This window comes from Parasteatoda tepidariorum, chromosome 5, assembly GCF_043381705.1.
Source record: "Parasteatoda tepidariorum isolate YZ-2023 chromosome 5, CAS_Ptep_4.0, whole genome shotgun sequence".
NCBI lineage: Eukaryota > Metazoa > Arthropoda > Arachnida > Araneae > Theridiidae > Parasteatoda > Parasteatoda tepidariorum.
The window spans coordinates 60,301,143-60,326,277 of NC_092208.1; the positions used below are offsets into that span (position 1 = coordinate 60,301,143).

A 25,135-nucleotide genomic window follows, 5' to 3' on the forward strand; every position below is an offset into this window, starting at 1 on the left:
ATAATAATACTCTGTTATTATAAACCACTAATCATTACCGTGTAATAAAATACTCAGTCAGGAGCAGTTTCTGCGATCATTAGTAAAATACCACGGATAACCCCAACTGTATCTAAGTATTAGATAGTATTGAATTTGTCTGTAATCTGCAATTTAATGCCCTGTTTTCATATTCATTTAAATACATTAAAATTTTATTTGACCATCTGATTCTGAAAAATTGTCAATTGTTTCCTGTATTTTTGAAGAAAAAACAAAATTTTAAAATAAAACGAGATTTAACGTTATATTTCTACGCTAATTATCTGGTACAATGTTGAATTTTTTTCTAAAATTAAAAAAGTGTCAAAGATTTTCTTTTTTGTAAATTGAAGGGCAATTCTTGAGTCCTCTACCCAACGCTATTCACTTAAGTAATTTTGTTTGAAAAATTGCTTGTTTTTCTATATCAATTAAGTACTTTAAAAATTTTCTTAATCCGACTGAGCGTTTCACATTTTTGTAATTTCGTACGGAAATTTCTACTCAATACACAACTTTTTCATTGAACAAGAAAAAAAAATTGGATTTCCATCAGAAAATGAAAGAATTAAAAATGTTTTATATTTTTTAGAAAGATTTCATGTTTAGCTGCCATGGTAAAGACTGTATGGCCTTTGTGGCAAATCTTCTTAGAAGGTTAATAACAGATGAGGTGGCCATCTGCTACAGTTTAACTGGAAAAAGTAAAAGTGGACAATTGAAAAACTCTTTTGAAAAGACTGACATTTACAAGATGATTAGAGGTAACTAATTATATATATATATATATATATATTGTTAACGTGGTAATCTTTTACAAATAATCCTCCTACTTAATTAATTTATCAGTTTCTTTTTCTGATTTCGGAAACTAAAACATTTCTTGCATTTTACGCAACACTGAATGTTTAATGAAACCTATTTTTAAGAAAAATAAATCTTATAGATTCAAAAGGATGTTCCAGTATTTGATTTGGAGTTTAAAAATAGGTTGCAAATAGCTAAAAAATATAAACAAATTTCGAAGCAATTCATTGTCAATTCAATAAATCATGAATATTCAGCATACATGTATGTAAATTTTGTTTTGTGAATATTCAATTTTTAAAGTTTTGTCTACTTTTATAACTACCAGGAGAAAATAATTCCAACTGTACTGTATGATAAGAACATTTCTGGTGAAAAAAATAATAATCAGGTAATAAAAACCACAATATTCGATATTTAAAGCATCCACTTAGAAATTTTTTCATCCATAAGGTGACGATTTTTACCCGGAAATTCTGCTTTTTCATAGTACCTGTTTCATAGTTCCTGTTAAAAATAAATTTAACCGAATAAATGGTTTTTATGCCAGGCTCTAAGGTATCATGATTAAATTACTTAATTTTATCGCATTTACTTAATTTTATCACATAGGTATTATAAAATCATATTTTACAGTTAATTTTACCAAAATTATTACCAAAGTGCTTTGGTAAACATTATCATGATTTTTTCTGTTCCGATACTGCCAAAAATATGGTAATTTTTCCATATTCTGGTTATTTTGACTATATTTTATTTCTCGATGTAATAAAATACGGATAGAAATCTACTTCTTAAATAATTCCAAATCATGCAAATTTTTGAAAGCATAAAACACATAATTAGTAATATTTTAAAGATTTAACCTTATAATAGTTTTGATTTAAATGAACCACTACCAGCTATTAGCTAGTATTGTAATTATCATTCACTTAACTGCTATATCTTATATTCCATCAAATAATGCTTGATAATTTCTACATCAGAAACAAACTGAAAATAACTATGCATGTTTAAATTCAATATCATTTAGAATCTAATCTTAAAGAAATAGCATAGAACAAGCTTTTATCCGAAATTATGTTTTTAATTTACGTAATGAACAACAATTTTAAAAAATGATATTTAGAAATTACTATGCCAGTTTTCTTATATATTAGCAAAGGAATGATAGAAATTGTATTAATCTCTTTATAAACGAAACATATTATTACATTATTGTGGCAAATTACTATCTCAATAATTAACTTAGATTTTGATAAAAAGCTATTTTTTAAATTCTTTTTTTATTTTCAAATATTTTAGTTTCATTAATTCATAAACCATTTTCTGAAATTCTATTTATGTTTTGTCCTAAATTTGTTTCCTTAACATTTTTGCTTATGTTTTTTTTTAAATATAGATGTATTGAGATCCTGATAAAATCAATCATTTTATCATTTTTAGATAAAGCACTCAAAATGAATTACAAATTTTACACTCTTAAACAAGTCCTCTGAAATATATGTTTATTAAATTGTTTAAGATTATCTTTTAAATAAAAAAAATAAAAACAGGTATATGTAGAGTTCAAATGATATTTAATTAGATGAGAGTCCCAAATCGATATGAATTTGCACACAATAATTGACTTCGAAAATTTATGCACTTACATTATTTTGATCCGTCCAATACAAGAAGAAACCATTTTTGTCCACACGAAGAGTGACTGGTGTACCAACGGTCGAATCCTGCAACATTAAAAAAAAACTATCAAATAAAGTTATAAATCAGTTATCTTTATAAAATAAATAAATAAACAAGATTGAAAAGAAATTTCAATATTTTATGTTCTATTTTTAATAAGTGTTAAGGAAACTAAAAGTGTTGATGTCAATTTATAATTAAAAAGTAAAATAAATTAAAAAATAAAACAAATAGAAATTATAATATTGGCCATCAGTAGATGTATTTCAAATATATATAATGATACATATTATTCATTTAAAAAATAATGATTTACTGAAAATACACCCAACATTGATCCATAATCAACTTGTTTCACCTCTTATGCAAACAATGTAACAAATTCATCAAACTTAGCTTTTATCAGCAAATGCAATTCTCAATTTTGTATATAAATCCTTCAAAATAAGATGCACAGGCGAACATCGAAAAATTTAAAATATATTACGAAAAAATATAGTTTTTGACCGAAAATAAATTTATTGTATAATTCTACATATTCAGAAGACGTTAAACATTTTTGGCGAGGTTAACCACTCTGATAATTATGATGATGATGAACATTCGAATTCCTGAATATTAAAAGATTTAAAGATAAGCATTTCGATGCAGTAGATTAAAAAGAAGAACTATTTAAATAAATGCTTTAAGCAGGTATACACAGGTATTAAATATTACACTAAACCACCATAGTGAGAAACTGGAGTTCTATCCTACTTGAAGAAACCCCTCCCCCTCCCAGCTTCAGATCGATGACTACCAACTTCTCTGGGAGTTAAAAGCAACCTGAGTGCAATGCAGACCATATTGCCATAATCATGTCGTTGATCCCAAAATTGTAGAACCTTAACCACGATGACACTCCTGGCCAACAACGGGTTATTCCAGAATCGTTTTAGCCTAGATTTTTCTCTAGATGGATTCTCAGATAGATTTTAACCCCAGATATGCATAGATATGTAAATGCTAGTTACATAATACATTTTCTTTTACTAAAAGAAGGTTTTCAATATATTCTAAAAATATATACCAGGATGCTAAAGATGCTAAATTTAATACATAATAAGCGATGGGTAACGTTAAAATTCGTTAATCTTTAAGTACTTAATTAGAAGATAATTCTTAAAATGCATACATGACGCAACTTTTTTTAAAGATAAAAAAAGTCTTTTCATGTGCTATAAATTTTAAGGAAGTTAAGAATGCCCTCCCCCTAGATTACAAAAATAGATGCGATAGTAATTAAATAAATATTTAGTATAAAAATTTATCAACCGATTCTTGATCAAATGGATAGAACTAAACACTTCGATAGTTTTATATTTATAACAAATGAACTGTTACCTCGTAATCTGAATGAGTTAAATTTTTACATTCAAATTTCCGTCCTAACTACAAAATAAAATGTTTATTGATTTCTTCTCCTTTTTCTCATTTAAACTTTTTATCAGTTTATTCAATAATTCAATAAATTTATTGATATTTAGTAATTCATTTTAATTTATTTAGTCATAATCTTCTGGAAGAACAACAAAGAACAAACTTGAAAAGAGAAGAAGAAGCTTTTTATCCGTCTAACCACCAAATTGTTTGAATTCTCAAAGATATCCTGTCTCTCTACATCGGCGAAAATAACACCCAAATCAACGACTAAAGACATTGAAACTTAAATCAAATAGTACTGTTTTTAATATGAAATAAGATGTTTAATTAGACAAATATTTAGTTTAAGCGAAATATTTTATGAAGAATAAATATAACTTTCCAATAAATCTCAAAATGTAGTTTTAGGTCATTAAAATATAAATATTTCTTACATTTAAGAAAAATTAAAAATATTTTGTGGGAAATAATAAATTTTCACTCACATAATAACTTTTGCATACTTCTTCATTAAAATAAATTTTTAAAAAGAGATTAAGTTTTTTATGAATACAAGTGGTGACATTATTTTTTTTTTAATTAGTTTCCCCTTTTTGGCCCAACAAACTGATATAATGCACTCCTTTTTTAGGATCGTCTAACCAAAGATTTGCATCATACAACGCTGATTTCAGTTATCTTTAGGCTCAATAATAAGTGTTTATCAGTGAGTACAGTAATATAAAGCAACAAACCTGAGAAAATATAGTGACCAATTTCGAAATTGTTACAAATTACGAAATTTGTTACCTACCTTGATATGGTTACCAATTTGACATTATTACCAATTTTAATATTTGTTACCAATTTTGATATTTCTGAGAATTTCGATATAAAACTTTACTTTTTATATAATCATTTCCGGCAACCTGTAAATTTTTAAACACTGCCGTCGAAACCAAATAATAACAATTATGAAAATGTAAGCTTTCATTCATACTGAAAAAGCTCGGCTTTGATCCGTAATAAAAAGATAACTTATAATGTAATAATTATACTTATAATGGTTATAATAGTTATAATTATAATATAACTTATAATGGTATAATGTTTAAAAAAAAGTAATTAATGTACTTTTATTAATCAGAAAATATCATTTTTGTTTTAAAAATGTATCTCAGCCAATAACTTTTTTTTCACTTTATAAATGAAAATATATCTTTAGTTTAAAGGAAAACCTTATGTAATATTCTCAATGGTAATTGTTCATTTTAAATGCTCTTAATCATTTAAACTACATTCATATTATTAAGTTAGGCTGCTCATATGAAGTGTTATATAGTATTAAGTTTCCATTATTTTTATGCATCAATACTGAAAAAAACATACTATTTAGCACACATATCTTGAATCAGTATAATTTTTGAGAAGACTTAAAGAATAATTGGATGAAACAATTTAGTTTTGTTAACGAATCAAAATAAGTCGAAGAATAAATAACTTAAATAAATTAGAACAAACACATACAAATAGTTTAGATCATTTAAAAATGAAACGAAAAATTAAAATTAGAATTAAAAAAATTCGAATTAAGATCAATAACTGAATGAATAATCAAAAAACATAACTGAATCAATAATCAATTTAAACTAAAATTAATAATCAAATTATGATAAATAATTTAAACATATAATACTAAAAGTAAAAGTATACAATAATGCATTCAAATTATTTATATTTATTCTTCATTAATCCACATTTTATTGTTATTCCATTCTTATATTTGATACAAATGATAGAATAAAATAAACATTCCATTCGATTTTTACCTATTGTAAGAAGTCTACCAGAAATTAATTTCATTAATACAATAAAATTGAAATAAAAATTTTACCCTAATTGACATTCCAATCTTCTAAAATTTAAGCTGTTAGGTACGCAAAGTTTATCGAAAAGTGAATAATGAATAAATATTTTATTAAGAATCTAACAATTATGTACTGATGCCAAAGAATGCAGTTGTTACAAACTTTAACTCTAAGGATAAATTCGCAAAAAAACTGTTTAGATTATGTTAAATATTGGAGATAAATAAAAAACACTGTGATTTTTACAACAAAAAAATATTATTTGAAAAAATTTTCTGAATATGAAGTAACAAAATTTTAATTATTCATAATAAAATAATTAGTTTGGGCAAACGATAAACTTTAAAAATCAAATTCTAATGTGAAAAATGAATAACTTCAAGGAGTTGAAAATCGTTTGCAGTTTCCCCTTTCATGAAGCTTAGAGTGGACCAGTCCGCAAAACAGAATGGGGCAACAAGTGAAATGCGGATCGATCCCTTGCTTCAACCTAAAGTAACGATTTTCTCTTTCAAAAAGTAATCATATTCGGACCTCTCTTCTTTTCAACAGGTGTAAAGTCCAGGCGCGCTCTGGAGCTATAGGCGGAAATTGACATCTTAAGTCACGGAAATGCTTGCATTAAGCTAAATAAAAAAAATCTATTGAAGTCTCTAGTAACACAATCTCTCGTAATCTGTTTTATTTTTTCCATTTGGAAAATACAAATGCATTACATTTTGAGGAATAGAGATATGATTCAAAATTTTAATCGAAAATTAAAAATCAAATATTACGCTTTCCTTCCCCTGGTTTAAAAATTAAATTGTCATTAAAATAAATAACCCTAATCAAAGCTGAAGTCTAAATAGCCTATTACAATGTTGTATTTGATTAACTTTTTAAAACTAAAAAAATTAGTCAGAAATGCACATTATATTTTTTAAAAAAAACTACGGTATTTATTTATAATGATATTTTACGCCCTTTTTATAATCAGACAGTGCGCGTTTACAAATGTTCAAAGCCTAACTCTAACAATAATAAATAGCAGTTCCAAACTTACAAAGGCTATAAAAATATCATATTTTTTACAAGTTCAATGCAATATTTAACAAAATTTACAAAGAAATAATTTCTACAACAAAAAGAAATAAATTTACTAATGAACTGTTACAAAGAAAGCATCCCATTTCCTAGTTTTAACAGTTTTGCGCCATTTTCGTGATTAGTATAGTGAGCGCTGGCAATAATGGAAGAAACTCAACTTTAAAATCATGAATAACAGATCGGAACTCATTTTCGTTATTAGTATAGTGAGCGCTGGCAATAATGAAAAAAACTCAACTTTAAAATTATAAATAACAGATCAGTACTCATTTTCGTAATTAGTATAGTGAGCGCTGGCAATAATGGAGAAAACTCAACTTTAAGATTATGAATAACAGATCGGAACTCATTTTAGTAATTAGTATAGAGAGCGCTGGCAATAATGGAAGAAACTCAACTTCAGCATTATGAATAACAGATAGGAACTCAAAATGATTATAAAAATGCATTTCCTTCCAGATTTAATGTAATTTTATAGCATAACTTATAAAATAATCAATTTCTAAACAACAAAGGGAAAGAAATTTACTAATAAGCTGTCGCTAAGAGAACATCACTTTTCCTTGTTTCAAAGGTTTTGCACCATTTTCATAATCAGCATAGTAAGCTCTGAAAAAATAGACAAAACTCAACCTAACAATTATGAGTAAGAGTTCGAAACTCACAATAATTATAAAAATAGCATATTTTTCCAGATTCAGTTTGGAAAATTATTTTATTTTTCTAGATTCAATATTTAACATTACTATCAAAAACATCTATTTCTAAGCATTAAAAGGAAAATATTTACTAATGAACTGTTACTGAGAAAACATCAATTTTCCTTGTTTCAAAGGTTGACGTCACTTAACTGAAACCCCCATGATGCATTTCGGCCACATTAGGCCACCGACTAGAGTAATTTTTTCCCAGCTTGTTAGATACCACAAGGGGCGCTATGTCCTAATTGCTTTACGTTACTCAACTAAAAAGGTTTCACATATTTTTTTTCTCTTTACCCGAAGCAAAGAGTTCTTTCTCACATGGCTTAGTGGACTGCTATTAAGACAGATACATTAGGTTTTATATTTACATCTTCACATCGTAAACTACGGCTACAACTTTTCCTTTCTTTTCGCTTAAGGTGCCACATCACCCCCTGCGGGAAATTTTAGTAGTTTTCGCAAATGAGTTTTCCTGTTGAATATTTTTTGACAGATATATGACGCGTTCTTTATCGTTTTTTTTTTCTTTTATAACTCATAATTTCTATAAGCACATTCGCTTTCTTGTTTAAGAGGAAAAAGGGAAAGCGTATGCATTTAGTGATACGCTTTAATGATGATTTGGAAAGTAATTATTGGTGATTTCAAGGGTAATACCAATCCTCAGAATGAAAAATATATCATTTTTATAACTATTTAACTCATATAGTACTTATTTCAATAGTGACCTGTAGCATTAATATTTCCAGCTTTACACAAGATAACTCTTTACATGTACGAAAATATGAAAGATTTGTAATCAATGATTTCTTTATTTGAGTGACTTCCTTATGAAAACAAATTTCAGTGCGTAATTATTTTTAAAAATTAAAAGTGCTCAAAGATTTTTGGAGAACAAGCACACGCTTTTATTTATTACAAATCAATGAGGAAAAAAAAGGTTAAACGTTCCTATATCTTACAGATATGTAGGACTCTTATTTCAATGAATTAAATCTTCGCATTACTTATTTATAAGATTTTCAGAAAACTGTGCTGAACGTATAAATTCTTAAAAAATTAAATTTCAATAATTAATCGTGGAATAAAACAGTTAAACTTGTAGTATTTTTTTAATGTGTGGCGTTGTGCATATGTACAGTGCCTATAAAAAAAAATAATGGCCTATACTGTAAAAAAATAATGGCCTATACTGTATCGGATCATCCAGTTCTAGATCTCAATCTTAATGGAATAAGGGGTGACTTCAAATATGCTAACTAATTAGTGCTCACGATATTTTAAGTTAGGAAATTAGACACAGAAACGAACTTTCTCTGAATAAACATGCCTTTTCTTCGATGGAAGCAGATTTCTGACCCCCAATGTACAGACCCCAATAATTACAAGTGTTTGCACACAATTATAAAATCTATTTATGCAAAGATAATTCTACATTACATTTTGTAAATATTAATTCGGTTTTTCTTGTTATTTCATTCATTAATAGTTGAAAATTTTGATTAGTAAGGTATTCCATTTTTTACATCATTTCAAAGAATACCGGACAAAATACAAAATTTGAGCAAAATCAGTCCAATAGTTTTTGAAAAATCAAATTTTAAAAAAGTTGTGCTTTTAAAATTCGTTTAGACCACTTTCCCAACCTACTGAGACCATATTTTCCAGATGGCTGCTACCCCTCATATTTTGAAGGTTAGAAATCCGTTTTAAAATGGTATATTTATTCAGAGAAAGTACGTTTTTGTGTCTGATTTTGTAGCTTAAACTATCGTCTGCACTAATTAATTAGCATATTTGAGGTCAGTTAGAAGATTAATAGCAAGTTAAGTTGTAAAGAGAATAATAAGAAAAATTCCATAATACTTTATATAAAGATATTTTTTGTAATTGATAGAAAGTAATATTTTCGTTTCCCTAGCATCGATTCAGTAAATTCATTTGTCTCTAACGATTATTCAACTTGCAGTGTTGTAAATACAATTACCGTTGCATGACATTACTATTCCTTTGCTTTTGCTATTAAAATACTTTGAATTAGCTATTATAAGCTTCGCCTATTAATTGCTATTACTTTACTAAACATTACAGTTGCATTACTAATCTATTATCATCAATTGACTTAACTGATCCTAAGTAACCAAATATTTTAGAGAATTATGAACGACTTTGAAATACAATCATTTTGATGGTTTTGAAATCTTTGTTGCTGTAGATGGAAAGGAACTTTTTTGATTTTATAAAATCAGTTCAGTAAATTCGTTTTTCTCAACATCTTTTAACTTGCACTGCTGTAAATATAATCACTTTTATTTTAATGTTGTTATTACCTAGCATTGTTATTGGCATTAAATCATTTTGTTATTACTTTGCATTGCTATTTTTCTTACATTAATGTTGTTTTGCATTTATACTGCTGTTATATCACTGTATTTTGCATTGTAATTTCTATTAAATTATTCTTTTAACAGGTAACATGACCAATTGCATAAATATTAAGTTACATTACTTATTGTCTGAATGATAATATTAACCAAATTATTGTAATAATATTATTATATATTTTATTAATTGTATTATAATTATGGTATTATTATATTAATATTAATTATTATCAATATAAACGGAATTTTTAGCAAAATAATAACTTTTTTAAATATTTCACACTTTTTAAGTAACAGTTACAATAATATTTTAATGTTGCATATTTTATAATGATTATTATTTCACAATCTGGAATATTTTTTTCCGTATTGTCATACCTTTCTATGCAATAATTACAATAATATTCTAACTCTGCATATTATAGATTGAAAATTATTTTACAACCTGCAACATTCATTTCCATGTTTCCACACTTTATAACTAATAGTTTCAATAATATTTCAAAGCTGTATTTTTAATGTTAATTATTGTTTCAAAATATGGTTAATATTGTCCCTGAAAGAGTAATGTCTCTAATGGTTAGCTGATTGAAGCTGCAGAAGAATAAAGGCAATATTTTTCCCTAACATGAAATTTTTATGGCGTGTGTTCTTATATCTCTTGATCTCAACGGTGTAGTAAATAATTTGAGCAGAATTTTTCACTTCATTGCGAGGCAACTTTCTTTTTTCATCACTTTTCTAAATAACCCTACTGTGACAGTAAAAATATTTTCATAGAAAGGGGGAGGGATTTATTATTATGTATACCTCTGTATGATTAGTAATAATAAAAACGAAACAGTACATGAACAAAAATGAATATTTATCTGTCAAAAGAACATAGAACAGCTATAATCTAGTACCTTATCCTTTAAAAAAAACTATAATAACAAAGGGATAATAATATCTTTGAAAGAAAAATATCTCTAATGGCTGGAGCTGATTTAAGTTGTAGAAGAATGAAGGGGATATTTTTCCCTAACATAAAATCGTTATGGTGTATATTCTTTTGTCTCTTGATCTCAACGGTGCAGTAAATGTTTTGAAAGAAATGTTTCACTTCATTACGGAGCAACACACTTTCGTCATCACTTTTCCTAATATCCCTTCTGTGACAGTAAAAAGATTTTGATAGAAAAGGTGGAAAATATTTTATCAAAACACGGTGAGACTTTGTTTTCATCTGGTTTTAGGACAATAGAAAATAGAAAATACAATAATATATTTTCTCCGACGAAAGTATTTTCAATCAAGCCACATAAAAGCTTGTGTACATTCTGTTCTTTAAGAATATTCATTTTAGAATTTCTGGGGATTTACATAAATGCATTTTAAAGAAATTTCTGTTTGTCTTAAATGAAATTACGCAGCAAAAAGGCCAAGATTTGAAGCATTACGCGCACTAATAGAAAAATTTTAGAGAAACTTTGTAAATTAATATGTATATTTTTGTATGATTTGTAAAACAAAAAAGGAACCCCGAAACAGTATTTGAGCAAAGATAAAAATTTATCTGTAAAAAGTATATAAAAGAGCTATAATCTAATTTCTTTTTTTTTTCAAAAAAAAAAAACTACAATAGCATAAGGATAATAATGTCCCTGAAAGAGTAATGTCTCCAATGACTAGCAGATAACAATTTTAGAGGAATAAAGGGAAAATTTTTCTCTTAAATTAAATCGTTATGGAGTATATTCTTTTGTCTTTTGATCTCAACGGTACAGTAAATATTTTGAAAGAAATGTTTCACTTCATTACGAAGTAACATGCTTTCGTCATCACTTTTCTTAATATCCCTTCTGCTTCAAAGAAACAGATTTGATAGAAAAGGTGGAAAATATTTATCAAAACACAAAGAAACTTTATTTTCATGCTGCGAGTTTGAGAGAACGGAAAGTAGAAATATATATTTTCTCGAAAGAAAGTATTTTCAATCATACTACGTAAAAGTTCGCATGTTTTCTTTTTCTTTGAAAAGATTCATTCTATTTTTATCATTTATATAAATGCATTTTTTTAAAAAATTCTGTTTGTCTAAAATAAATTACACTGCAAGAAGATCAAGATTTGAAAAAATTGCAAAGTACTGATAGAAAACTTTAAGAAACATTTCACAAAATTATGAAACACCAATAACCACGCTACTTGCTCTAAAATCCGTATCTGCATTTCTAACCTTCATTGCGCAAAATGATTTAAATGCGAGAAAAGTCTAGAAGGAAATATCATATAGATTTCGAAATGAAACGTTTTCTGAGAAATAATTTTCTAAAGTTTCCTTTCGGATAAATATTTCTGATATTTTACATAAACGTATCAGAAATATTTCAAATAAGCTGGACAATTTCAGAAATATTTGAGTAGCCGAAAAGAAAAGTGCATAAAAAGAATACTTTTGCAGACTAAATATAAATGTTTTTTGGGGTTATTATAATATTTTGCACCTAACTTTAATTTCTTTTTTTAAGTTTCAAACGTTACCATGACCTATTTGAGCACCTATTTGGTGTAAAGTGGTTGCCACCATTTTTGGAGTTAAGATACGCTGAAATTTTTTACAGTGTATGCAAAACCAATTTACATGTTTCATACTATTACGAAATGCCATGCTAAAGCTGTTTTTCAAAGACTCCGTTACGTGAAAAAAAAACCATTTAGTGAATAATTTATTATTTTTATAACTGTTGTAATTTTTTAACAAAACAGTAAGTCATGACTGTTAGCATCAAACAATCAGTCATGATTGCTTACGTGAAATAGTTTGTCATGACTGTTTACATAGAGCAGTTAATCATGAATGTGTCTTGGCAAAAGTTATTCATGAATTTCGTCTAAACTTTACCATCGCAATCTATCCTAATTAAGAAGAATGAATCAAAATATGAGAGGAAAAATCATATAAAAGGCTTTTAAGATTTATCTTCAAAAAAAAAGAGTAATAATAATAAAAATTTGGTAAAAAGCGCTTTTAATAATTAAATCTTAATAATTAAGTTGAATTATATGGGATCAAAAATTAATCAAGTTATCTCGCAATATCGGTGATTAAAAGAACTTAGAAAGTTTAGTAATTATATGAATGGATGACTGAATGTAGAACAATTGCAAGCTTCCTAAAATTGAAAGGAATATAGGAAACCTTCGGAGTGTCCGATTGCTTTGTTATGCTTACCTAAAGATGTGTTAAAAGGCCCGATGTTCTAGAGTTTCATTATTGTGAATTGAGTTTAAATTTATGTGTAATTTTACCATTCATAGGAGTTTTCTAAAATTTATAAATGTTGCGAGCCATACGCAAATTTGAGAAAATTACAAGAATAAAGCAAACGGTTGGCCATGTTTTGAGTGTTATTCCTTATTAGGCTGTATTTGTGTAAAATATTACCATTAATTATTTTTCGGACGTAACGTTTTAAGCGTTTGTTGTTTGTTCCGTTTGTGGGAAAAGATCATTAGACGATGCCACCCTGTTATCTATCAAAAGGTACCTCAAGATTGAATCAAGTTAGCATGCCTTATATACTAGTGAATTGATGTTTAATAATTGTAGTGGTAGTTACGCCACAAGTTGAAAGTTAAATCGAATGAACAAGTTATATTGTAAATACCACAAGTATAATAATATTGAATGGCGTACTATTTCAAGCTTGGACGTAAAAGTAAATCAAAATTAGTAACCAGGAAGTCTAAAGGTCTGGTTTCTTAGGGCAAGCGCCTTATCTGGGCGTCAGCGGGACGTCAACGTTCCGCTGATGCCAACAAAACACTGGTTTGTTAGCTCAAGACCTGGTTTCTTAGAACTAGCTCCTTATCTGGGCGTCAGCGGAAAGTTGACGTAGAGCTGACGCCAAAAAAATACTTTTTTGTTAGCTCAGCGTGAGCAGTCGGTCCAACGCAGACATTATCTCTCATTGCGCATGCGTTAATAGCGTAAACAAATATTTATTTTGAATTTGTAGTGATTTTGTTTTTGTCGACCAGCGTTTTAGAGAACAAATAATGACTTTGTCCAAGAAAAAACACATAATAGCTGAGATAAATGAAGAGTGCTATGTTAAATGAAGAAGCAATGTTTAATGTCAAAATTAAAATGTTGGCTGATTTCAATGTGCTGTTGGATGTTGTCCGCCATTGCTTCTGTGGTTAACGTCGTGTTGTAATCCAACTGCAATTGAGTTGGACGGCAATTGTAGTTCAAGATGAGCGTTCGATGACGTATACTATCAAACTCACAAATGGACCAATCAGAGGTTAGCGCTGATTTCCAGCTGACGGCGTCCTGTCCTAAGAAACCAGGCCTTTACGATTGTTAACCCTAGCACCACCTGCGCGTGGCTTTATACTGATACCTATCCACAATAAACATGATTTAGTTCACCCAGATGAAATTAAATCTATGTGCTACCAGTTTTTCTGTTTCTGAAAAAGAAAAATGACAAGTTTACAAACGATTTTAATTATCCCGTTCATGTTAGTGATGCAATAGAAAAATGTATTTTAAATAGAATTTCATTAGAAACTAGGGAGATATTCATCATTTGAAATTAAAATAGGAAATCATTATAAATTATCTGCAACTAACGGATCAGATGCTGAAAGTTAGCCATTAAATTTTATACTAACTATATGTCATTCTTAAAACGTATTCTATCTAATAAGCAATTGTCATACAATGAAATAAGTTTTAACTTAAGATCTTTTCCTTAAGTAAACATTTACATAATTGCAAAATAATATATTTAGTTTAAAGTAATTTGCTTCCGTCTAAATCTCCTAAAACGTATAAGTTTCCAAACGCTTGCGTTAAAAGCTTTCTGTCCCATTATCTAGTTATGTTTACAGAGCCTTAACGAAATTCTACCAAGAAAACTCAAAAAACTCTATTCATTATTTCAACAGAAACTTCCTTTTTTGAAGGAGATTAAAAACGTAATCCCTTTTATTCGAGAGCCTTTGATGGACACAAATTTAAGTTTCTTGTAGACGTTTGCCTTCAAATTTAATTATGAATGAAAGCTTGAAGCAGGGTTATTTTTAGCAAGACATTATTCAAGAATCACTTTATTTCAAAGCCATAAATCTAAGTTCAGAATTTTTGTGTAGATGAAGCATAAAAACGGTTACAGTTGTCAGCAAAATTTAAAAATGTTGTTCTTAAAATAATAATAATAAAAATAATAATCATAAAAATTTAAAAATGTTTAAAAATGTTTCTAAATTTTTCAATCCATTTTTATCATTACAATAATAATAACTGTTGTGATAACAGTCATAATAATAATAATATATTTTTATTGCGTTTAATAACTTATTTTTATAATTATAGAAATAATAACAGCAATTATTGTAATCATTTTATCCTTTCTATCATCATAATAATATATTTATTACATTTAATAATATATTTTTATAACTGTAGTAATAACAATAGCAATTATTATTATTATTATTATAAATTTCGTAAAGATTGAAGAAATTATAATAATTGCCATTATTAATATAATTATAAAAATAAACAATTAAAGCAGTAATAAATATATTATTACAATGAATAATTATAATAATAATTACTATTATTGTTACTATAATAATGAAAATAAATTATTAAATGTAAAAATAAATATATTATTATTAATAATAATATTACTATTATTATTGCAGTTGTTGTAATAATATATTCATTGTTTTAATTTTTTATTATTATTAATAATATTGTTAAGAAATTTATTGTTTCATTCAATATCATCATTAAAATTCAATTGCACATAGGGTTCAACATAATCTATCTAGTTTTTAGACTATTGACACACAGTGGTAACTTTTATTAACAGGTTTGTTTTTCTGGAGGTAAAAGCACTTTGAAGAGCTCATAATCATATCATTAATTTGCTTTCTTACCCACTTTTTTTAATTTTGTGAAGTAAAAATTCGAAAGTTGTTTCTATTCCAACAAACCTGAAGTATGTTGAGTAAGTAAAAGTTAATTCATTTTTCATTTCAAAATATCACATTTATAACAAAAATTAACGTTTTTGTAAATTAACATTAAATAAAAGTATTGTAAACTGAAAAATTTGTTCTTTAGGTTTTATGAGGGTTTTTTTATACATATATAATAATATATATTTATTTGATTTTTTCATACATTTATTGATAAAAATTACGTATGTGAAGCAACGCGTGAAAAAGATTGCCAGAGAGATTTTTAACATAAACAATTAGGTGTGCAGTGTCTTCGAATATACGTTCACCAATTTTGATGCGGATCGGTTCAGAATTTTTAATTTGTATAAAATACATACACACATACAAAAAAACATTTTATTTTGCTTATATAAATGTTAAACTTTTTATTTAAAAAAAATTGAACCTTTTCTATTCGTTTTAAACAGTAAAGCAGGGTATAGAAATTCGAACTAATGCAAGTACTCTTAAAATGAACGCCAAAAAAAGCACTCTGGTTCAATTTTGTAACATCAAGAAACGATATATGCAGAGAAATATATTGTTATTTTAATAAACGCTGAACATACAGGAGAAACTGCCCCTCCACCCAAGCAACTGCGAGAACGATTCAGAGGATGTGAGCGAAATCTTGGCTCATTAACGCCAAATGGGGGTGAGTATTTAATACTCAAGAGTAATCCCAATTTCTCTGTCTTCCAAGGGTAGGTGGACAACAGCGGTTGGGCCATGATAGAGGAAGCTAATGGAATTTGAGAAAGGACTTGCAATGGCTAAGCTTATTACTCAAGGTAATATTAAAGTGGGCGTGGCCTGAACGCAATTAAGCTTGTGACCAAACTATTCCACTGTAATCATCGCGCTTGAAATGGCCATCCAGTGTTTTTGATGGTACGAATTAGATGTTATTGAGAGGTAACCTAATAAGCTTAATCAAAAAAGCACGCCTCGTGACAATTAAGAATATTAGCGCTGCATGTAATATGGAAATTTCGAATGAAATGCAAATAGTTTTAAGTATTTGAGCTTAAGCTGATTTGTACTTATTACCTACTTAATGAATGAAAGCATCTATTAAACACGGTATATTTATGTTACCGTTAAAGGGTGAAATCCGTTAATTCATGGAATAACTAGGTATTTCATGAGATAACCAGACAGGATAGTTTTATTTTATTTTATAACCGCCGTTGAACAGCTGACCCAATTTTTTGGGTTTACGACCACTAATGTTATTTTTAGATATTTTTAGTTATTTTTTTTAGATATTTTTAAGACGTTAAAACCCCTTCCCTATTGGAAGAACTTTTCCAAAGAACCAAAGGAAAAGTTATTTATGAATTTGTTTGTGCACATACTTCTCCAAAATTTATGTTGAAACCAATGCAATTATTCAAATTATCAGATTAACTGCAACATACAATTTTTAAATTGGAAGTGATGTACAATATTTGATTTTAAAACTTAAAATTACAAAACTATTTTTAAACTCTTGTGGGAAACATTAGCAGACAATCCACTTGTAACTCATTTTAGATATAAAATTAAAATATTCAAAATAAATTTAAAATGTAAATAAATACCATAAAACTTCACATGAAATAAATGCAATATAGCAATTTACATATATGCAACAATATATAAAGACTGAGGCTAACTAGATCTCTTTTATGAAATTGCTTATTTTTCTCTTTTATCAAAAGACTTATTACTTTTAAAACTAAGCAAAGTATTTAAAAATTTTAAATATTCATATAATTAGATAACAAACACTTGAACAAATTAAATTATCTGTTTCAATTTCAAAAACTTCAATATTTTTTTATTATTTAATATCTCCATCTTAATTTTAACTTTAATTCAAACTTTAATAGTAAACTTATTTCCTCACGAGTTATTTTTGAAAGTAAATACATAGAAATACAAGAGTAAGACTAAACTGTATAAAACACACATCACAGCATACTATTTATATTTAAATAAGTAATCTTTAGAGCAAAGCAAAAGAACTAAAGAAATGACAAAAAAATGTATTATTTAAATAAAAATCATTTGAAGTTCAGTAATTACCGAAACCTTTATCAAATAGCTATTTATACCTTTTTTTTTTAGTTTTCTAGTTTAATAACAATTAATCTAAGTTTTAATTATAGTTACACTTTTTTCTCTCGGCGTTTGGATAAAAAAAATTTCACCTTTACTCTTAAATCATCAGTCAAATATGAGGTAATTGGCGAATTTCGGGTTGCCATGACTTCTGTTATAGATTTTAAAATTCTTTCACTTTTGTCACCATCTTTAGTGAAGGTTTGGCTTTGGTTTTAGAATCAGATCCCAAATTAAGAATGTTCCTTATCAAGCCCCAGTTTGCAAGGGAGTGTTTATCATATTTTATAGTAGAATTTTTTTATTTTTAGATATATGGTTTCTTTGTATTTCTCTTCGTTTTTTTCCTAGATTTCTAATTCCAAGATCCCATTTCTCCAATTATCTCCAACTTTTCTTCCTCTGTCACCAAAATTCTTTTCCCAAACTTCCAGTTCCACTGATTAATTATCTGGCAAGTTTTACCAATTCTGCCAAGTGCACTGGATTTCCGTTTCTTTCGCCAATGGCTGAACTTTTCTTTCAATCTTACGTTATTAGTACTATAATTTTTTTCAATATGGCAGATATCTTTTGCACTTATACTTGTTTTCTTTGGTTCGATGATCAAAATTACATTTGGTTCTAAATTTTCCTCAAAAACTTCCCTCGAAATCGATTCTGATTTTGTTTCAATCGTGTATCAATAAATTTGCCATCAAGAATATTTAGCGACTCTTTAAGCTTAACTCTTTGCATAACACTAATTCAATCAGAGTTTTTTTCTTCTACTTTTGGCATTGATTTTTTGCCATTCGGTTATTTTATAGGCACTTCCATTCTTAACGAGGTTATTCTTACGAAAGAGTTTTACTTGTTCAGCACTGACTGGCATTTTCTTTCATGAACAAATTGTTAATTCCTACACGGCAACTTAGCAACTTTGGTTTCAATTTCATCTTTAGTACTATTCGATACTCTTATAATACTTGAAAATCAATTCTGTTTCTCTGTGATTAATGCCTTGCTTCCCCTTTTGTCACCCATAATCTCTGGCAAACTTTTGCTACCTTTATTCGAATCGATCTCCATCATTTCTTCTAAAACTGATGATTCAGTACTTATTTCCATTCCATGATTTTTACTTGATTTTACTTACGAAATCCTATCAATTCATACATTTGTTCCTTTCTTCCTTTGAAACTTCTTCATTTTCAACCAAAACCATTTCACAATTTTTCGACGAAAGAAATGGCAATCTATGATGCTTCTTTCTGGCACTTTGGGTGTCATCCTCTGCTTCATTTCTCATCGTAACCTTGTCTTGGGTGACTTGACATCCCTTTTTTCTCTATCACCTTTATTATCTCTCTAGTATCTCCATCGAACAATTCGTCCTCTACTACTGCACTTCTTATTTTTGTGTTAGTACACAGGGACTAATTACCAACATCATATCTTTTTCTGCTCCTACTATTCGGTTTTGTTCTTTTCGATCGTCTCTAAAAATATTTCTAAAACACTCTCCAGAATACTTTCATCAAGTTTTTTCCAATTCTTCACAGAAATATTCTTTATTTCTTTTTATTTTATATGCTACGAATCTTGAAGAACTTCAATTAGACAATTTTTTTAAAAAATATTTTTTTCCCAATCTATAATCACTTTTTTATTTACTTTAGTAATTGGTTCCATTTCTGGCTACTTTCAGAATTACTCTTGGTAGCATTTCCAGACTTAGTGCCACTTAATTTACCAATGTGAAACTAACTTGACGCTGTGTCCTTCGAAGCAACTGTTGTTTCAATATAGGAATATGGCACTTTTCGGGAGACATTTGGCGATATATTTTATAGTCGGATTGGTTATATCTATATGTGATGTGATATCTATATCTATATGTGATATCTATATCTATATCACAATCCACCCAAATTTGATACAGTCTGGCTCTCCTCCAAATTTAAAAGCATTAATTTTAACGGTGCCTTGCACCTAGTTTAGCTTAACTACAACCGAGAGTTACGCCAAGTCGGTTCCCCGGATGGACGCTATGATTCAAGCATTCGAAGTGTGTTTACGCTCTGTGTTGGTGATCAAGAAATTTTTGTAAGATTCTCTTTCCTTCTCTGCGTACTCGTTTTTCTGATTTTTATGATTGTCTGTAAATTGCTAAGGTTGCGCATCTTATGCGAATCTAGTAATTAGGATATAACAAATTATATATATATATATACTTATATATAGTATACTTATTTTTGAAATATAGCCAGCCGAGCATGCAGAGAAGGAGACACGTGTTCTCGGATAGGAAATACACGAGATAATCCAGTGCTCCTTTTTCCAATGAAGATGTTTCTGTTGAATGGTGATAAATAAATGACTAGCTGTGAAGAATCCATGACTCTTTACCTTTTTTCCTTGGACCAGTGTTCTTGTGGCCCCACTTATACGACACGTGCACATGGCAGCTACATCCCACTATATTTCTAACTTCTATCGTAATTCTCTTTTCTTTAATTTACAATTGTTATTAAAGGGAATATCTTGTTTATCATTATGAAAATTTATAATGAGATTCTCTTTAGAGCAATCATAATCATCGTCATAAACTTCTGATTATTTAGCAGGAATAAACTGTAAAGCACGCAAAAACCAAAGATCAAAATTCACCCTAAATCTCTCCGCTTTATGTTCACAGAGTACTGCCGAATACCACACTTTTTGGCATTAATTTTAAACATTTCAGTCGCTAATTTTACGGCTGATTCAAGAGGACATACTATTTGGTTCAATAGTTTACATCGATCCCGTTTTTGGGCAGACTATATTTGAGGGTGCCCCTTGATTCTCGCCAAGTTGTGATCGCGGTTGATCGCCAATCTGGGTGATGTTGCAACCCAATCGTGATTCTGATTGGTTTAGTCTTTACCGTTATTTTTAAAAATTCAACGGTACATTTGTCATTTCAGAGGTCAGTTAGTTCCACGTTGGATGTCGGCTGGTAAGGTTAATTTTGCATCTGGTCCTGAAAATGACTTCGGAAAATAAGATAAATCTTAAGTTTCTGTACGATTTGAATAACAATGGAAAAAAAGCAGTAATTGACTGGTGTATGAATTAAGGTTTAATTAGTAATCGGTATAAATGTCCTGTTTGTGCGAAAGATAAGTCCGCCAGATTCTACTCATGATGAATTTAAACAGTATCTAACTGCTATTAGAGAATTCTGTGTACCTAAAAGTGAAGATATTCAAGCTAATCAAGTCGATTATTTTCTGTACTTATTCCATTAATTTTTGTTTCGATTCAAAATGCATTTTATTGGGTTTATTAATTTTGCTTATATTGTGTTCATTGCAATTTTATTAAGTTTTGATCGATGTCTTGTTGAAATTTTCCAATGTCTTATTGAAATATCTTTTTGTTTTGGCCGCCATTCCTGTTACCACGGTGTGCCGCGGAAACAGGAATGGCGCCAAACACAAGTCGCCAATTTCGCCAAGGGGCACCCTCAAGTATATTTTTCCCCAGTTTTTCATAACTCGCATATTTAAATTCAGATTTTTTGTAATTTCTTCCCCTAAAACATTTTTTAAAAATTGAATCTTTTTCTTAAGTAGGAAAGCCAAAACAATAGTAGCAATATTTTTCACCAATTCTTGTCTAAAACCTAATAAAACATTTCTGGAATGAATCCCAACGCTGCCACCAATTAAAAATATATATATTAGCTTCAACGAATCAAGCTACACAGAAGAAACAGTCTTTTTATAAAAACACATTCATTTGACAACCACACATAAACTAAACAAAATTAAATTAAAATACCCGTAACTTGCTTGAATTAAATTTGCAAAAATAATTAGTAAAATAAATCAGCAATTCTCTGATGTTCCATAAATTGTCTCGTTCCTTTATTTTTAATTTATCTCGTTATATGTTTTTTTTATTCGTGCCTTTGTTAGCTAGATATTTTTAAGACTTTTTAGTGTTTATAAATACATTCAATGAACGATAATGAAAATCATTTTGGGTAATATTCAGATTTATATATTTCACAAAACATTGAAACTTAAAGGACAATCTTGTTCGTTCTACGTTTTGAAGAACTTAAATAGTTCATTTTAAAATTTCATTATTTTTTTAGTTTACTTTATGTTACGGTAAATTTTGGTTAATTATTTTTGCGTCATGGGACGGTTTGAGTAAGTTGCTTTGTCAAGGCAATAGTAGTAAGCCCATTCTACAAAGAGGAAAAATTCTTGTTAAATTAACACACTGGTTAAATTAATGATATTTTTATTTAAAAAACACAAGCCTAATTTTGGTAAATAAGACCAATATATATTGTATTTACACCATTCATTTAGTAAATTTTTCTTTTTTATGGTAACGGTTTACTATAAATTCTGATTTCCAAAATTACAGTTTTTATTACACATTTAAGTAAAAAAGTACAAGACTAAAAAATAAATTCAACCGAATAAGTGGTTTTTAGGTCATGCTCTAAGATATCATGATAAAATTACCACATTTAACCATAGTTACCAAATTTTGTCACATATTATAAAACAATATTTTAACTGTTAATTTTACCACATTCATTACCGAGCTTTTTGATGTTCCCAAAAAGTCAAAAACACGGTAAATTTTATTATTTTCTGGTAATTTTTACCACACATTATTTTTTAGTGCAGGAAAGTTTTCCAATAACTTCATAAAGGAAGTAGAATATTATTTCAATAACTGTTAATTACCAGAAACTTCAAATTGCTGGTCCTAAAAAGTTTTTGAAATATGTAAAATATAAGTTCGACTATTAAGGCATGGTAAACTTTACCATATTCTGCTAGTTTTAACCTTCCTTTTTTTCTCAGTGTAAATGAAGAGAAAAATTCAAATCTGTCTCACCTAAAAAATAGATCATAAATAACGAATGATAGATGTTTTGAAGTAAGTAATTTTATCTTTTTATTGGCTTTATATTTTATTGGTTTGTTAATATTTTAACATATCATTCAGAATAATAAAATATGCTCTTTAAGTAATAAGATTAGTTCAAATTAAATAAAGGAAAAGCTGTTAGTTTTTAGCTGTTCGTCGAATTTTCTAAAAGCACATGAACATGAAACCAATCCAATTCCCATATTAAAATCGTCACTAAAGAGCAATTTTGAATAAATTTTTTAGTTTTGCTTTCAACAAAATACACAGACACATCGTTAAAAAAATGTCCAAAAAAACTGTGAACAAATTTAACTGCGTATTCAAACTCGGGAAGGGGGGAATTCTAGATTTTTGATTTACGATATGACCTTATCTTTCGAATTACTAGGCATAAAAGCGAAATAATATGATAAATCATGATTGTATTTTCATCCAAAAAGACAGGATAATTTCTCTCTCCAAAAAAAAATTTAACTTCTTATGCGAAACATAGGTTTATGTCTTTTGAATGAGAAAGATTAATGGTTTGTGAAATTGACTGCTCTATCTGTCAAACAGTATCAGTTTGCCAGTAATTGTATATGATCCTATTTCTCATTATTATTTATAACAAAACTTGCTTTTTTATCCTATCTTTGCTTGGTTTTAATAATAAACAAAAATATATATTTATTTATTTAATAATAAAAAATATTTTTTTTAAATAATAAATAATAAAAAAAACTCAGTATCGTACAGAGTAAAAAAAACTATGGTAAAATTGTTGTACTGTATGGCAATGACAAGTCTGGCAACGAAAAAAATAGATCAATAAAATCAAAAAATACAGTATTTAAACCATTCCTTTGGTAATTTTTCCATTCATATGGTAACAGTTAACCGGAAATTATTGTTTTTGAAATAAGTGATTTCGTGAGTACACATTTAGTAAGAAATACAAAACTAAAAAATATATTTGACCGAATAAATTGTTTTTATGCCATGCTCTGAGGTATTATGACAAAAATTACCTTTACCACATTTTGCGTCATTTGCTAAATCTGTATGATAAATAAAAACAATGATGTGGTAAAAAAAAGTATTTTACACTTCCAACATGTAGCAACACCATGATACATTATCTCACATTAAGTAATAAATACAAGATTCGAAAGATAATTTAACCGAATAAATGCTTTTTATACCAAGCTTTAAAGTATCATGATGAGATTACCAAGTTTTATATTCAAGTTCACAGATTAGTAAACCATATGTTGCTGTTAATTTTACCAAAATCATTACCAAAGAGCTTCAATGAAAATTACCGAGATTTTGATGTTCAAATACAATAGTAAAGCGGTAAATTTGCAATATTCTGAAGTTTTGACTATGCTTTTTTTCTCAAAACAAAAATAAAGTTAAAAAAATTCTGTAAAGAACTTCACTGGCGAAAAAATTCGGCCAATGAAGTGCCTTACTGAAAATTGTGCTGTCGTCGATAGCAGAAAGTGAAACTTTTTTTTTTCTAAGAAGATGAATTTTCGTTTTTTTTAAGAATATAAAAGAGGGAAAAAATCCTATTTTGCCGAAATTAAAAGGTTTTCGGTGCATAACACAATCACCGCTGATTTTATTTAAAAAAAAGATTCGTGAAGATAGATAAAAAAAATAAATAATAAAAAGATCAAGCCACGCACAACGATCTCCACACGATAGAGAGCATCGTGTAGATTTTTCCCTGTTTAGATAATTTCATTTTCAAAGTTCATTCAGTTTCAATTTCATTAGGTTTTTAAAAGTTTGCCTCAAAATGTCGCAAAAAAGAATAAAATATGGTGTTTTGTCACTAAATGTTCCAAAAAGTGCATTTTAGTGCAATTTGCCGCAATTGTCACACCTGTATAATCATTGTGCAATAGTGTAACCTGCCTTTACACACATTTTGTACTATAAGATAAGAAAGTTAAAGAAAAAATATATTTCTTTAAAATTCCAAACCTTATATTAGCAACAAAATTATTAATCTGTTCCTAATTTTACTAAATAGAAATAATTGTGACCTCTATTTCAACTCCCAAAGAAACATGGTTTCAATTTGAGCTTTGTAGTTCTTGACAGTGATTTATCAAAATTTAATATTATTTAGTTTACCTTG

General features: G+C 28.0%; 1 protein-coding gene across 2 annotated transcripts in view; it reads right to left on the reverse strand.

The window, feature by feature from the left end:
* The window catches only part of LOC107456656 (1-phosphatidylinositol 4,5-bisphosphate phosphodiesterase classes I and II), a 363,608-nt gene that overhangs the window by 235,358 nt on the left and 103,115 nt on the right, over window positions 1–25,135 (reverse strand). For both annotated transcript variants that reach the window (XM_016074583.3, XM_016074582.3), the window contains exon 2: window positions 2,481–2,558. In XM_016074583.3, the coding sequence (XP_015930069.1) occupies window positions 2,481–2,558 (78 nt within the window). The remainder of the gene's footprint in view (window positions 1–2,480; window positions 2,559–25,135) is intronic.